This window comes from Pezoporus flaviventris, unplaced genomic scaffold, assembly GCF_033815535.1.
Source record: "Pezoporus flaviventris isolate CSIRO_AGI_PZ_B2104156 unplaced genomic scaffold, CSIRO_AGI_Pfla_v1 ptg000007l, whole genome shotgun sequence".
NCBI classification, from domain to species: Eukaryota; Metazoa; Chordata; class Aves; order Psittaciformes; family Psittacidae; genus Pezoporus; species Pezoporus flaviventris.
In genome coordinates, this window is record NW_026892555.1 from 62,702,853 (window position 1) to 62,719,828 (window position 16,976).

Genomic DNA, 16,976 nt, shown 5'->3' on the forward strand with positions numbered 1-16,976 from the left:
CGCAGCCTAAATACCGGTTAATCCGTAGTCTTGCTAGGAGTAAACCAGATTGGACGGGGCTTTGAGCAGCCTGGTCTAGTGGAAGGTGTCCCTGCCTGTGGCACGGGGATTGCAACAAGATGATCTTTAAGGTCCCTTCCAACCCAAACCATTCTGTGATTATGGAATAAAACACGCAAGTGTTGACGCTTGCGTTTGGTCTGCAGCCGTGGACTGCCTGCATGCTGCAAGGAGCTGTAAGGTCGACAGCAATGTTCAAATATGTAGACAACATAAACACATTTTTTTCTGAAGTGCTGAAAGCTCACCCCGCCAAAACCTGTGGGAAATTCAGGGATGGAAGGTTGGGAATTCTGATTTTTATGCGTGAACACACAATTTGTACTACCTGTTCGTTGCTAAGAGAGAAATTATAAGGCTTGTTTTTACCACAAGAAAAGCCTAACCTAGAACTCAGTTGGTACACCCTTGAGGGTGTTCTCTCCTTGTTTAGCTTGTGTTAAGAGGACTGGCTCAGGTCAAACTAAACAAAGATAAGCTCACACCTGGGGGGTGTTTACGGCCAGTGACTTCTCTGTGGTATGCAGCTTCATCTCCTGTTGCCTGAGGCCACAGCACCTGGGAAAGGTGATGAATGTGTAAGGTATTTAAATAGTTGTTTGCTTACTGCATTGATACTTTTAGTAGGGTTTGTTTCGGTTAATTGTAGGTTTCTTTTGTTTAAGCAAATTATGAATATCTGTTACAGAGGAAGATGGGATCAGTTTTATGGAAACTGTTAAAATTTCATTTTTTTATATTTTTGTTTCTTCTTTGGTAGAAAGAAACTGTAATGGGGAGTACAGTGTCAATCACTTTCCTTCTATTGTTTTCCATACTAACGTGTGAAATTTATCATCATGGAGTGGAGATGGTTACTGTTGTGCATACAATGGAGAGAACTTTTCCAGAAAAGGCAGCTGGTGTTAATATTGATTTGGCAGGATTAATACAGAAGTTTCACCTTCAAGAACTCTTTCATCGTTATGGAGAAAACAACTCGCTGTCAATTGATGGATTTAAAAAACTGCTCCAGAACATAGGTATAGATAAAATGAAAAGAATTAAAATAGAACATGACCATGATCATGACCATGATCATGACCATCACCATCATAATCGTGTGCTGTTGAGTAAAACCTCTGAGAAGACTGTTTGTCCAAACCACGAATCAGATGCTAACAAAGACCACAGGAACAGTCACTCAAAGGAGCCTCATAAAATACAAAATGCAGAACATCAGCAAAACTTTGTACGCAGCAAGAACGTGGTTAGTGAAAGAACGGCGCCCTTCATCACTGCTACCACGGGTGGCCACTCTGAGTTACAGAATGTGCAACCTGGAGAAATGAAGCATGCTACTCGTCTAGGTCTGTCCAGTCCTAATACCGTTAATGTCACAGGTGGCAGCAACACAAGCTTACCTATGAACAGCAAAGCAAATGAATCTCATGCTTCTCCGAAGGAATCAGAAAAAGGGAGTTACCTGTATTCTAAACTGAAAAACCAAAATACACAAGAGGTGAGGCTGATTGTCCCGTGTTCTTGAGAATCCAGATCTACTGGGAATGTTATTATGGCTTATTATGGTGCTTACTATTTAACTGGGTGAGTGTTTTGTGGTGTAACAGTACTTGTAGCCAAAAGCACACAAACGGTTTCCCTTGAAACTTAACGTTTTGAAGGAATGTTGTGCTATGCTCCTGAGCTCAGAGGAAAATACATATACAATTAATACAATTAATTTTTCTGAAAAATATGTACATACACTAAATATAAATGTACACTTTTATATATTTATGTATTTTTTAATTCTACTAAATGTGAAAACACTTTGAATTTAAAACTTGCTGTTCTGCCTTAGAGCCAGAATCTGTTGTCTTTTCCTAATGATGTGGTGAAAGTGGAAAAAAAAAAATCTAGCTAAAATACTGTCATTCTTATCAAAGCTACTTCACAAGTGCTAGATAATCCTATGGCAGATAGTGTAGAGCTGCAGGGAAGTAATAGGCACCTTCCTTTGATTCCACCCTCCCCATCTTCTTTAAGACAGTATGTGGACACCAACTGTGAAACAGATGGCTGCAAAATGTTAACTATTATTTTAAAATACTGTATTGCTGATAAGGTCTATAGTGCTTTAAGCAGTTTCGTTACACTATCAGATCCTTCTCCATTAAATGCTTTCAAAAGCAGGTGGCTCTCTTGGGTCTTAATGTATGCAGCCATGACAGGTAATTCATTGGGTGTTGTGTAGTTTATTGTAGGCACTGTATTCACAAGGTTACTGCATTCTGCACAGTCAGAGCAGCAGTACTTCTGTTATTTAAATGCAGCAGGACTGTAGGTCGTACATTGGGAAACTTCACTGGAGGAAGCACATGCAGAGCACGTTCTGTACAAAACTTTCTGTGGTTGTCACTTCTATAAAAAGGGATTTAACCTTCTTAGTAATTCTTTATACGGCCTCTACAAACTTGATGGAAAGTGTTAGACTTTTTTTGCTTACACGGCAAAGCATCTGACCCCTTTGTTTTGAGGAGGACTGATAATTATGCCCCATATACTAGGACTCCCAAACTAGCTTTCTGAGCAGGATGGAGGTACAGTTCTTCCTAAATTGCTTTGTTACCTGTGTTTAATTTCTGTTGATACAGCTGTTTTCATCTGATGCATTTCAATTAAAATAGGATGTACAGGCCTCTTCGGATATATCGGGGTATTTTGGTTCTGATTAATCTTTAACATACGTCTTTCCACAGTGCTCCAGTGCATCAAAACTGATGCAGTCCCATGGAATAGGCACTCAAGTATTGTTGACTGCTACAGAATTTAGTTACCTCTGTCCAGCTCTTATTAATCAGATTGATGGCAAATACTGCATAGTCCATGCAACTAGTGAAAAAGCTGAAACTCCTCCAAAAAGTTACTCTCTGCAAATAGGTAGGTTGTGGGTTTGGTTTTTTTTTGTTTATTTTTAGCATGGAATAAAAGCTTACTGAAAACCCATTAGTGTTGGTTATAAATTTGAGAAACATGTTTCAGAATTGAAAAAAGTTTATTTTCTTTTACATTTGACCATGTGTAGAGAGAAATCTTTGTGGTGTACAATTTGTTAACATCCAGTTAATTGAATGGTCAGGAGTATTTGATAGCAGGAATGTCAAGCAAGCAATCTCACACAGCTGTTATTTATTCTTATTACTTTTTTCTTTTAAACCAGCTTGGATCGGTGGCTTTATATCCATCTCCATCATCAGTTTTCTTTCCCTGCTGGGTGTTATATTGGTACCACTGATGAATCGAGTGTTTTTCAAATTTCTCCTAAGTTTTCTTGTGGCATTGGCTGTGGGGACTTTGAGCGGAGATGCTTTCTTACATCTCCTTCCTCATGTGAGTATTAATTACTGTTTTGTTCATTATCTCTAAGCAGAGAATTTGACACCTGTCTGTACTCCTTAGTGATAATTTTAATCCTTGCTAATTAATGCCTATTTGGTGAGTCACTTCTCAGTCTTGCAAAGTAGATTATTTGATGGAAAGGTTTCCCATTTAAAACTGTATTATTCATTTTGCAGTCCTTATAATGTAAGAACTTCCCTCATTATTCCTCTATTTACTGTTCTTAGTCATATATGGTGCTAAATCACTCTTGTTCCTTGCATGCAAGGATTTTGCATGTGTTTAGTCACTTACTGTAATGCCTACAGTTTAATGAACTTCATAGATACCAGATATCGCTCACTGTACGTTTTAATGTGCAATAGATAATCCGTTGTTTTCTGTTGGCACCCACTTATCTTGATGGCTTATTCACTGCAATTTTTTGGTTAGAATAAAACATTGCTGAAATCCGAAGAAAACATTTCTTGGTGGATTTTGAAGTTATGTGTGGACAATGAAATTGAAGTGTGATAGCTAAATTTCCACTTTTCTTTGGAGCTCTTACCTGAAAGCTGGAGCTTTTTGTCTGAGATGGGTAAAAAGGACTGCAGGTACTTTGAGACCTGCCTGTAATTTGTTAGGTTCTTTTTTCCTTTTGCTGTGTGAGGCTGTGTAAATGTAAACATGAGTGGGGGAGGTGCCCCCAATTTTTTTTATTGTGAACTTATCACTAGCCAGTAAGGAGGGGAAGAATGCCTGAGTTCCTTTAAAGAAGGAAACTAATGCCAAGTTCTTCATACAGAAACTGTAAGCTGTTTTAGATGGAAAAGTAATTGGTGTGCTTGCTGGGACTAACTGCTTAAGATGCAGTTTCCTTGATGGTGTCAGGAGTTTCTGTGGGGGCAGTTGAACGTCTTATATTGAGCAGAATGCCTGTAGCTTCTGTGAGAGGGTGAATTCCAGGCCTACTCTCAATCCCTGCAGTGCTTTTCTGTATCAGCAGACTTATTTGTAATCATTTGAGTTTGTATCTAGAGCATTTGCCCCATGAAAATTGGACTCAACTTGGGAAAAAGAATGTGAAGAATATCTTGTGTTTCTTATGTTATCAGTTCTTTTGAATATAATGACTTACCCATTTGGTTCTCCCCTTAGTCTCATGGCAACCATCACCATCACCACGAAAAAACTCTGCTTGAACAAAACAAAAGCTCTATGTTCAAACATCTTGCTTCTCAAAGTGTAGAGGAGAGTGCCAACCTGGATTCTACATGGAAGGGACTTACAGCACTTGGAGGATTATATTTCATGTTTCTAGTGGAGCATTTGATCACTTTAATAAAGCAGTTTAAAGACAAGAAGAAAAAGGTACAGAAACTATTACTTGAAGCTATAGTGCATTGCATGATTTCTGAATACACTTACAAAAAATCATTTATGAATACCGTAGATCTCTGATTTAATAGTGATTGCTGACTTGATTAGTGTTGTAATTTCATTTATATTGGTGCCACACATACTTTATGGAGTAACTTTTTGTGTGGTCCTGTTATGGAAGAGCTCTTGAGCTACTTCCTTAACCAGACATATAGTACGGGCTTGACACCAGAGTGAATTGTTTGAGCAAACAGCCATTTGCATCCTTTGTTTTAATAGTGATTTTGGAAGTTATGGTTCATTATTGACTTCTGACATCTCAAGACTATTGCACAACTACTTGAATTGTTTTTATTATTATTTTAATTCTCATAATGGATGAAGTAAGATGAACTCATACAGTTATTGTACTGTTGAGGGAGGCCCTTGCACAAAAGGGGTAGGTGCATACATAAATTAGCATCCAACTACACTGTAGAAAGTGACTTCGTTAGATAGTGTTCATTCTGGAAATACAGTCTGCCCAGCCTCTTGTTTCTTTTCCTTCTTCACCCCTCCTCACCCCACCCCCCACCCAAAAAAAAACAAAACAAAAAGAAAACAAACCCAACAGAAACCAAACAAACAAAACTCCCAAAACCAAAAACCAACATAGCTTTTAGATTACTATGCTGGTTTCTGGTTTTTTTTATGTGGAAGGTAAATTATAATTGACTTTTGGTAGATTGTAAGTGCTGGTAACTTATCTATTACTGGTAACTGAGGTCTTTAAAGTGTAGCCAGGAATAAACAATGATGTAAAAGCTGACTCAGTATAAAATGATACAGTAAAAGTTGGTGATATATTAAATTTTGCTTGAAGAAAGTTAGTAAAGTCCTAACTACTTAGCTTAAAAATAGCTATTTTCTATGCTACCACAATGACTGATAATGTCTGGATTTATTATTAAATCAGTCACTAAGGTAACAGTCTCAGGACAGATGCCATGTAAGCTCTTGGACTTTGGTCATGAGAAGTTATGTTGGTGTGGTTTGTACTGAAGCTAAGCTAACTGCGAGTGAGAGGATTGTTTTCCCTGTCTAGTTATATATAGTTGCCAGGAGAGGTCGTAGTGAGTTCCAAGCAAAGCAAATATTTTCAGGGTCCTCTCAGCCACTGGCAATAAACTTCCTGTTAGACTAAGTATGCCCTTCTAGATACAGAGTCACTGATCACAAATTGTTGTGATACAGGCATCAGTGAGCAATGATTAGAGATTTTAGTTGGTTTTCCTTCAGTGCATTAGAAGAACCCATACTGATGTTACAATGGAAATGAGTAAGTGGAATAACTCTTACTCAGTATTTGATGTGTTCCACTTTTCAGATGAACCTGTCTGCTTTATTCCTTTTTCAAAAATGTGCAATATTTATATGTGTGAGGTTTGTGTTTTTTTTCCCCCTCCTATGGAGCCTGAGGAACCTTTTTCATCTTACTGTACTTAGCTGAGTTTCTGATGTTCCTCTTCTGTAGTCTTTATATGGCTTCCATGTTGTCCTCTTTCTGTGCAGGCTGCATAAATGTTATGAATATCATATTGCTCATGCATATCCTGAAAAATAAGTAAAATATTCATAACTACAGTATTTTCTTTTGGAATAAGAAAAAAAATGAAGATGATGGAGAAAATAAGAAGTTTTCAGCGAACGAAGAAAAGTTAGACACAGATGATCGTAAGTCTCAGTGATACTACACAGTTGTTGTTTTGTGGCAATGCTGTTTAAAAAAATGCCTGATCCATGGCATCTTATAGAGTTGCTTCTTACCATGGGTTGGGTCACTGCCTACTTGAATTCTTTTTAATACAAGACTTGTCTATGCATTGCTATGTAAAGGACTAGTTCTATTTCCTGTTTCCCTTTAGAAAGGATTGATAGCTTGGAAGCGGTGAATTCACAATTTTGATAGGACAAGGGGTAACAGGTTAAAACTTAAACAGGGGAAGTTTAGGTTGGATATAAGGAGGAAATTCTTTCCTGTTAGGGTGGTGAGGCACTGGAATAGGTTGCCCAGGGAGGTTGTGAATGCTCCATCCCTGGCAGTGTTCAAGACCAGGTTGGACGAGGCCTTGGGTGATACGGTTTAGTGTGAGGTGTCCCTGCCCATGCAGGGGAGTTGGAACTTGATGATCTTAAGGTCCTTTCCAGCCCTAACTATTCTATGATTCTATACTATGATTCTAAACCTTAAGCCTTTTAGTTTTGGATTTAATAGCAGAAGCTGAAGTCATTTCTGAAGCAGTTCTGGCTATGCCTGTTGCAAATACAGCTGTGCCTGCTGGGTACAGACTGTTAGATGTTATGTGTGTGTTCTATTTAGATTTCTGTATTATCTTAAGTCTGGGTTTTGTTAGAGTATTTATGACTTGAATAGTCTAAAATTTTAGAGTTTACTTGAAGTATTTGGGACTGCAAACCATCATTTTCCCCAAAATCATAGTATGAGCCAAAACATGTCTCACTAGATATGTGTTAGCTCTTGTGGCTTAAAGATGTGTTCAGTTTTTCAGAAAACTTTTTCTTTAGTTATAAAATTAATCAGTAGTGCACAGTGGGGAAAAAAAGTGTTTGTTCATTTAATCGCAAGGAAAGAATTTAGCAACTTTTAGGAGTTAGTTAAAATAACTATCCTTAGTGTGTCACTGATGGTTATGTGAGGATGTTTCCTGGTCTGTGGTGATGGCTTTATTTTTGGGTGTTTACTTTTAGGTGTTCAAACTTAAGCTCCTGTATTATGTCAATTACAGGAGTTTCCAGAATGATCTATAACGTGATCCTCTTCAGCATTCTTATTTTTCAGCCTTAAGATGAATAAATGGCATGTGCTTTCCAGACAGCAGTTTGTCATTCTGACACAGTTAAACTAACAGCCTTCATGCTGTGAAACTGAGACGTAGAGCCGTATGCTGTTGTTTAATTTGCACAGGATTTGAGAGTAAAAGTTTTTTCTACCTTTTTAGGAGGCATTTGTGGCCCCCTAAATGTAGGGCCTGCTTCAGTAGTAGGGATAAAAAATAAGTTTTTATTATTTTGAACTATTGGGAATTATCACAGAAATTTAATGAAGAAAAAGCTGTGGAAACTGTTGGAGGGGGGGAAGTGGGAGGAGGGAGAAGCTTCTGGTGTAAGAAGCTGGTGTATCACAGAATCCTTTGGATGGGAAGGGACCTAAAAGCTCATCTATTTCCAGCTGGTGGAAGGGACACTAGACCGCGTTGCATGAAGCCCCATCCAAGCTGGCCTTGAATATTTCCATGTCTCAGCTTCTAGACTTACTAGTTTTTTCTTTACTACATTGCTTAGTCAATTTACTGTATCTTTGCTTCCGAGGTGTTTTAAAAAATGCATAATATTTTACTCTGGGTTTTTGTAACAGGGCCTGAGGGCTACCTAGGGACAGACTCTCAAGATCCATCAACATTCATTTCTCAGCAGCCAACCGTACAAGAAGAAGAAGAAGTGATGATAGCTCATTCTCATCAAGAAGAGGCTGAAAATGAATATGTGTCCAGGGGCTGTAGAAACAAATGTCATTCTCACTTACATGATACTCTGGGACAGACAGATCATCTTAGTCATCATCACCATGACTACCATCACATTCTACATCACCATCATCATCAGAACCATCATCCCCACAGTCACAGTCAACGCTACTCACGTGAAGAACTGAAGGATGCAGGAATAGCAACTTTGGCATGGATGGTGATTATGGGAGATGGACTACATAATTTTAGTGACGGCCTAGCAATTGGTAAGTGTGGGCTTGGATACTGCAGCTTTTTTGTATGTAAAGACATCAAAATCTTCTTGCTGTTACTTATCTCTTTCTTAGGAACATAACTAATTAACAGTGGATCTTTGAAGCCTGAGCTATTTACCTCATAGCTGCTGTGAATGAATAAGAAAAATCTCCAGTTTAACAACCTGTATATCAGTGGCAGATGAAACAATTTATGTGCTTACAGCTATGTTTCTTTAGGAAGTCTATAAACTGTGCTATATTTCCTGCTTTTAGCAAAGTTAAAGCTAATGTTTTTCAAAACTAAAGCTAGGCTTATAAAAAGTATTTAGGACTTAGAGCTGACTTTATTTCAGTGTCTGTAAGTGCTCAGCAATATTTTGTAAGACTAGCTTGTCTTCTTAGTCACATATAAAGTAACTGTGGTTTTTCTACTTCAGTCAGGCCACTAGTATCATTGGCTTCCTTTATTTCTTTCTCTTCCATCTTCACTTGTTACATAGCAAAGTCAGGTTCCATACTTTGCACATGTGGCTTTGCCTATGATGGGCACTAGTTAAACACAGAATCACAGAATGGTTTGGGTTGGAAAGGACCTTAAGATCATCTGGTTCCAACCCCTCTGTCATAGGCAGGGACACCTCCCATTTAGACCATGCTGCTCAAAGCCCTCTCAAACCTGGCCTTGAACACTGCAGGGGTGGGGCATTTACCACTTCTTTGGGCAGCCTGTTCCGGTTCCTCACCACCCTCACAGTAAAGAACTTCTTCCTTCTATCTAACCTAAACTTCCCCTGTTTAAGTTTTGACCAACCCATCTCCCCTTGTCCCACTGCTGCAGTCCCTCATGAAAAATCTCTCTGGCATCCTTGTTGGGCCCCTTCAGACACTGGAAGGCTGCTATGAGGTCTCTGCACAGCCTGCTCTTCTCCAGGCTGAACAGCCCCAGTTTTCTAAGCCTGTCTATATGGGAGGTGCTCAAGCCTCCTTATCCTCTATACTTGCTCCAGCAGCTCCATGATCTTCTCTGTTGAGGGCACCAGGACTGTACACAATACTCCAAGTGAGGTCTCACAAGAGCTGAGTAGAGGGGCAGGATCACCTTCTTTGACTTCCTGGTCACACTCCTTTTGATGCAGCCCAGGGTACAGTTGGCTTTATGGGCCATTTTTTGTTTCCCCAGAGCACGGAGAGTGGGACCCTCTCACCAGAGCATGGTGAGTACGGAGGTGGGACCCTGTTTTCAACCTGCTTTAGCCTGAAAATCAATCCAGTAGATTAGGCTACACATGTGTGATTTTTTTTGTACTGTGATAGGTACATGTATGTTCATCTTTACTGTAAGATGAATTTGGTCTAAGGCATAGTGTTCTCTAAAGTGCTTTTATGCTTCTGCATAGGAGTCTAGTCATGTCCATATTTTCAGATCCTACTGTCTACTGAAGAGGAGCATTGCAGTTCTTGTGCTTGTACTAACCTTCAGAGAAGGTCTGTGCTGCTTTTTGTATTCTAAGAATGTGAGAGTAGGCCATTAGTTGGTAGGACAGAAATTAGCTATTACCTGTCAGAAACTGAATCATGGAGGAGATATCAATAAAGTTATATGTTGCCTTTATGCAGACTTTTTGATTAAGAGGGGCTATATCAATTAGAATGTAGCATAAGTAGATTGCTTCAGATGCTCAGTGTGCTGTTCTGTCCCAAAACAGGCTCAGTCTCTTGGAAAAGTATTTAAAACATTTGTCTTTTTAAAAGTTATACTCTACTCAAAATCTTGTTCTTAAAGTTGAGGTGTTTGGTTTTTTGGTTTGATTTTTTTTCTTTTAATTTAAACTAGTATAAACTAATATAAATTATTTTTTGATATAAATGAGTATAAACTATTTTATGTATAAATAGACATTTTTTAATGTCCCTGTTTTTTCCCCTTGCATGCTGTAGTTCAGTCTTTTTTGATAATTCTTCAATGAAAATATTTCTTTAGCACAAAAATAACATTGAATATTATGTTTTGGCCTTCTGTGTGGGAAGTCAGGTTTGAAAATTCCCTTGTTTTTTTTTCTAAGAGAGCTAGACTACAGGTATTTTACATTGAAAATGCTAAAGTAAGTTACAGAAAAAGTCAAATCGGTAATCTTCAGTTCTTGTGCTAGTCTTTCATAACCTTGACTTTAGTATATAAGACTAATCTTTGCCAGTATTGGATTCATTTCTAGCTTGTATCGCATACTGAGGTCAGTTCATCAGTATCAGTTTTTTTCTGTAACTTTTATTGTTGAAACAAGTTCATTCTTGTTTGAGGAGAAACCCCAATAACAGTTATTTTCTCTCACAGCAGTATTTGCAGTTGTTCAGACTCAGTCAATTCAAAGTAAAATGTGAAAAGAGACTTTCTGATTTAATCTCATTTCTGATGAAAGTTGCAGCATGAAATGTAAATTTCTTGGCTGATCAGTAGTGAAAATGTGCATACAAATGACACACAGTCAATTACCCCCTAGCATTAGGTAGATATGGGAAGGAGCTATGACTTTATAGTGATGAAGGGAAAAGTATGAGGAGGGGTAACAAAGGCTTATTGAACAAGTGTGAACTACAGCTTTTAGACATCCTGCTGTGTAGCTTGTTCAGACTAATGGAAATGGGTTTCTTTCAGTTCTGGGTATGTTCACAACATCAAAATGATCTGAAAATGCCAGTACTACTTGTATAGTGTTTTACCTGTATTTACATTTAGATGTGAATGCTCCTGTGAAGATAGCTTTAGCCAGAGTAATCCTTCAGTTCACTAATTTCATGTGATTTGTTATCCATAACTTCCCTCAGTTCTGTTGTTTGTTTTTTTTTTTCTCAAGTATCTTGTGCTAATCATGTAGGAATAAAATTTAAAAGTGCTTATTTTTCTATTAAAGCATGGAACGGTTGCATCTGACTAATTTGTCAGGAACTATCTTCTGTGATTCTGACTTTTCTGTGTAGCTTCAATAAATAACTAAACTGCAGAATGCTACACTTACATATATATTTTTTCTTTAGCTTTTCTTTGAGAGAACTGATGTCTTAAAAGTGTATTTTAAGACGCTGTTAAATCAGTTTCTCCAGAGGGGATAATAGCAGATACGTATTTCAACTTGTCAGTGTTTCAAGACATCTTTTTAGCAGTGAAAAAGATGATATTTCTGTTGTTTAGATTACCTGCTACAAGTGGGGACAGAGGGGTTCTCCCTGTTGCCAGGCTTCACTCTTTTTGAAATTTTACTGTTTCAGGTGGTCATGTTTCCTTATTGAGTGCTGCTTTGGTCCTGCTTTCATCTTTAGTCTGAGACTTAGTTCTGTAGAATCCCTTCTAAACACTCTCTCAATATCCTGTTATTATCCTTCATACAGAGCTGTCTGTATCTCCTTCACTGCTGCTGTTACTACTGCATGGAGGAGCACCAGTCATTTCTTCCAGGTGAAACCTGGATAGCAGTGTAAACCCCCAGGATTTACATCCGGATAGAGACTGCTGGCCTACTTGTGGGTGATGACCTCAGCAAATTGAGGGGATTGTCTGCTCTGGTCTTGCTGCCATTGTAGCTCTTACTCTGTGAGCAGTACTAGTGGGTCTCATGTGTGCCAACTATGTATGACATGGCCTTGAGCCTCTTTGCTTATCGGTAGCACCCTGTTTGCTGGCATGCTTCTGGTAGTGGATGAAGAGGAAGCTGGACACAGTTCTGCTGCACCTATTGGAGAGGCCTTTCATGCAGCTGGTGACCTCTTCTCCTGTATGAGATGTCTCAGCTCTTCACCCCTACTGTGTGCTGCTTCCTCCTGAGAAAAATAGCAAGCAACAGGAGTGGGGAAAACAAGAAAAACTACTTGGACTAGTTTAAGGGTTTCTTGTGTGGGCTTGTTTCCTCCATTTAAAGTATGATAGTTCACTTATGTGCAAGCTGCCTAGAATTCACTATCTTTCACTCCTGATTTCATGTGACCTCTCTTGCTGTTGGCTTCCCTTTTTCTGGTGCCTGACTCTTAAAAGCAGTTGAGCTGCTGCCTTCTCTTTGTTTCCTTAAAAAAAAGTGTTTTCTGACAGTATTTCTGTTTTTTTGTTTTTTTTGAGAGGGTTGTGATATTAAAGGGTGTTGGGCTTAGGTCAGAAATAAGATAATGAAATTTGCTTTACTTCAAGTGGATGATTCTGAAGGAGGATTTTGAAACTTAGGAGTCCTAAACAACAACTGTTCAGCTGAAGTTTAAATGCTTCCATAAGCATAAATAAAATTTGAGTGAAATTGATGTCCTGATCTGATACAAGCAAATGCAGCAATGGTTTGGCACTTGATGTCTGAATATGCAGTAATGTTCTTATTGTTTTCTCCCCCCCTTGTCTCTTTATAGGAGCAGCCTTTACTGAAGGGTTATCTAGTGGTTTAAGCACTTCTGTGGCTGTATTTTGCCATGAATTACCTCATGAGCTAGGTAAGACCCCAGCATTTCCATATGCTGTAGGTATAGGTACTCACAGATGTACTTTGGAGAATTTTAAGTGACTTTATTCTGTGGCACAGTAAAATTTGATCAGAAAACTTTGTGTCAGATCGTCTACTCAAGGGTACTTTTAAGAATTAACAGTCTTCTAGTTAATTGAATTAATCTTTAAAAAAAAATCTAAATTCGGTTACTTTGTGTGAATTTTCTGCCCTCCAGTAATAACTGATTTTATAAATGGGGGGGGAAGGCAGACAGCAGTGCAAAAATAACTTGGTAATCTTGTAAGATGAGAACTCATGAATACTCCAGGAGTTACCTGTGGATGAAAACTTTTTGTCCCTGTTGTAGGAGATTTTGCTGTACTTCTAAAAGCTGGTATGACTGTCAAACAAGCTGTGCTTTATAATGCTCTGTCAGCTATGCTGGCCTACCTTGGGATGGCGACTGGGATCCTCATCGGTCATTATGCAGACAATGTTTCCATGTGGATATTTGCACTTACAGCTGGTTTGTTCATGTATGTGGCTCTTGTGGATATGGTAAGTGTCTAGACCTACTTGAATTGTATATAACACAGTTCAAGAATTAATGCTAATTAAATTTTGAGCTCAGATTCTTCCATCTCTTTTCCCCTCGATTAACTTTTTAGGCACTTGAGGATGCTGATTAGTATGCAGCATAAGTGTTCAGTTACATGTTCAGGTGGAAGATGGCTTTTGTTTAGTTTACTGTAGGTACAAAGATTTTCTCCCTCAGTTGTTAAATAAAAGCAGTTAACAGCAGGAGTAAAAAAAATGCTTCAGACAGTGGCTAGTTAGCAGGTAGTCAGTAAGCAAGTGGCACACTATCTGCACCACTAAATATGCTTCAACTTCTGCATTAAATTATTACTGTTTATTGGCATAAAGACAATTATATTAAACTATACCTCAGAAGTATGTTTGTACAGAAGTACAAAGTACTTGGTGGATAGTTAGCATATCTTAGCTTTTGTCTTAAGAACAGAATTCTTTGTGTGGCTTGATTACATCAGTTGGTAAATAGTCATATCCTGAGTAAATGGCTGGCTTAGGACATCAGCATAATTACCATGAAAACAGTAATTGGAACATTACAGATTCTCTGTGTCTAAATATGAAAGTAGCCTCTGATAATACTAGTCATGTTGAGTGACACTTAATTCAAGGAGTAATAGTAATGTAGTCAACAGGAAAGACCAGAGGAGTGAGGCTCTGCTACCTCATGCCTCATGGCTGAGGAACTGGGTTTGAAGTAACTTTATTTTGAAAGCATTTAACACTTTCTTGTTTGTTTAGGTACCTGAAATGCTCCACAATGATGCCAGTGATCATGGATGTAGCCGCTGGGGATACTTCCTGTTACAGAATGCTGGGATTCTGTTGGGTTTTGGAATAATGCTGCTTATCTCTGTATTTGAACATAAGATTGTTTTCAGTATTAACTTGTAATCCTGTTTGCCAGGAAGAGAGCTTGGTGTTAAATTATATGTGGTAGGCTTTTTTTCTATTAAATTCCCTAGTGGAGAGGTACGGTTGATATAGACTAGATATTTTTATTGTTGTGCTGTTATTCCTTCTCCCCTGATAGAAACATAGGGTTGATTTTTTTGTTTGTTTGGGATTTTTTATTATTTTTTTAATTTAGGATTTAGCATTGCATTATGGTACTGTGGAAAGCTGTACTTGGTAAAACATGCTGAAGGTGCCAAAGCTATTAAAGGAGTATTGGCTGCAGGGTTAAGGTTTGTGTTGTGTTTAGTAAATTTATTTACTGTATGTAATTATATTTTTTTATTTCAGGGTTTTGTTGGTTTAAAGTAGTAAAATGACAGGTTTTATTTTAGCACAATCAAAATCAGTGGACACAAAACACAGTGAGCAGTGTAAAACGAGATGTAATGTGTAGTGTGTGTTTATATTGGTAGAAACTTATCTCTTCTGCATCCACTTAGTTTACACTGAGTGGCAGATGAGTCAACTCCATCCTTTTTGTGGTGGTTCTTCTCTCAGTAGCTTGTGGGATCTTTGTGTCTTATTCTAGCTGGTTTCTACTCCAAACAAAGTGTTTACTTTTTCCATCCCTTCTGATCAGTTATTAGACCATAAAAGCATAGCTCTGGCTCCAATATATGTGAATTCCATCAAAGAGACTTAAAGTAGTGCTGTATCCCACTTAATGCTGCCTGAAATGGCAAAGTTATATTAAAGTCTGATATCAAGGGGAGGAGTGCTACAGGCTGAGACAGTCATTTACTACAACAGGTTCCTTAACTAAAGCATTGATTTACTTTGGGAAGTAGCTTGAGCAGAGTAGGAGAGCTGATGATTTAAGTGTGATTGCACACAAACCTGTGCTTACAAAAAACAGTTATGGTCTTTGCAACAACTAAAGCTGAGAAATCCTAAATAAGAAAATTGCTTTGGGAGCATATATAGGGAAGCAGCATGTTAATTGTAAGCATATACATAAGTATGTAGTTCAAGCTTAATGTTTTAATTACCCTGAAAGTAAGTGAAGGAAGGAGAAGGCTTAAAAAGGCAATGGCAAAATGAATAAATTCTGCATTTGCAGAGAGTATTGCCATGGTACAGTAGACCTTTGCTATGTTTCTGCAGAATCTCCTTGATCACCCATCTGGTGCTCTTTTTACTCTTATAGCAATAGTATTCTAATGTTTCTGAAGAAAATTAGTAGTAGCTGTGAGTATGATAAAAATGGAGATTGATCTATATATCTGCCCATTGCTTCTCTGTCTTCTATGCTCTTAAACTGTTAGTTTGAACTCTGAAGAGAAAGTAACTTGTATTTTTTTTTTTTAGTCTACATTCTTATGATACTTATGCCCTTCTGCTATGTTAACTTCTTGACTGTTGCAGCTAAACTCTGTCTAAAACATACCTGTTGATATTCATCTTTCCTTTCCTACCTCTAGTGCTTGAATACCATAATCTTTGGCTTACCAAAAGCTGTTTTGTTTCAGATATGTACAGCACTGTTTTCTTCAGGAAAACAAGTAAGTTCAAACCAGCTACAGTGACCACCATGCTGACACACATACATACACAAAGCATGTCAAAAATGGAATTTTTCATACCTTGACTGCTTAGTTTTTCTGTACTGATCTTGCATCCTGGCAGTCCCACCTCATTCCAGATCTCTTAAAATATGGCTGGTTTTCTTCTTGGAGGTCTCTTCCTGATGTCTCTTCATTGCAGATGAACGTGTTGCCCTTTGGAGTGGTCTGATTTGTGCCTGACCTGTCTAAATGAGTCTTGCCTTTCTGGTGTCATGGTGCTGATCTCCCTTGGAGCTCATGTGCCTCAGTTTGTTCTCCAGTGCTGCTCCTCATGAGCAAGATATGTTCCTGGGCAAAAAAATAATCGGTGAGACTTTTCCCCCTCTTTCTTCCCAAACCTCTCGTCACAGTTCTGTTTTGCTGAGATGTGTCTGAGGTGCAACCTCACTGCATCCTAATGGGTTTTGTAGGGTTTGGGCACTGTGTTTACGAGTGGTCTGGTAAACCCCCATAAATTGAGAGTGCTTTAACCTATGGATCATTTGCCTTCTGTCCCACACCTTCAGCTCTTTCAGATGTCAGGTATGCTCTGTCTCCTTGGTCATGAGTACTTCTTAGTACATCAGACTTCTGTTTGTGTGCTGGATATGACACAGCAAGAAGACATGTGACCTAGGGTTGCACAAGAGATTTTAAGATAGATGATTAAATGATGGAGGTAAATCTACTAATTTCAGTCAGTGTTTCACTGGGTTCCTGGCCAGCTTTTGATGTAATCAGCTGACACTGAAATATCTGCATATCAAAACACATTGCTAATGTAACAACATGACAAATTGCCTTTAGAGCTCAATAGCCTGGACACAAGCACATCAGTGA

General features: G+C 38.4%; 2 protein-coding genes across 2 annotated transcripts in view; both read left to right on the forward strand.

Moving 5' to 3' along the window:
* The window catches only part of LOC133267073 (dynein axonemal heavy chain 5-like), a 459,819-nt gene that overhangs the window by 345,125 nt on the left and 97,718 nt on the right, over nt 1-16,976 (forward strand). The gene's annotated exons all lie outside the window — the stretch shown is intronic.
* Nucleotides 791-14,667, forward strand: SLC39A6 (solute carrier family 39 member 6). Its single transcript, XM_061449007.1, has 9 exons — nt 791-1,561; nt 2,802-2,982; nt 3,263-3,432; nt 4,579-4,791; nt 6,444-6,513; nt 8,216-8,593; nt 12,968-13,048; nt 13,409-13,599; nt 14,377-14,667. Exons 1-9 carry the CDS (start codon nt 833-835, stop codon nt 14,527-14,529), a joined length of 2,166 nt encoding a protein of 721 aa, XP_061304991.1. The 5' UTR covers nt 791-832; the 3' UTR covers nt 14,530-14,667.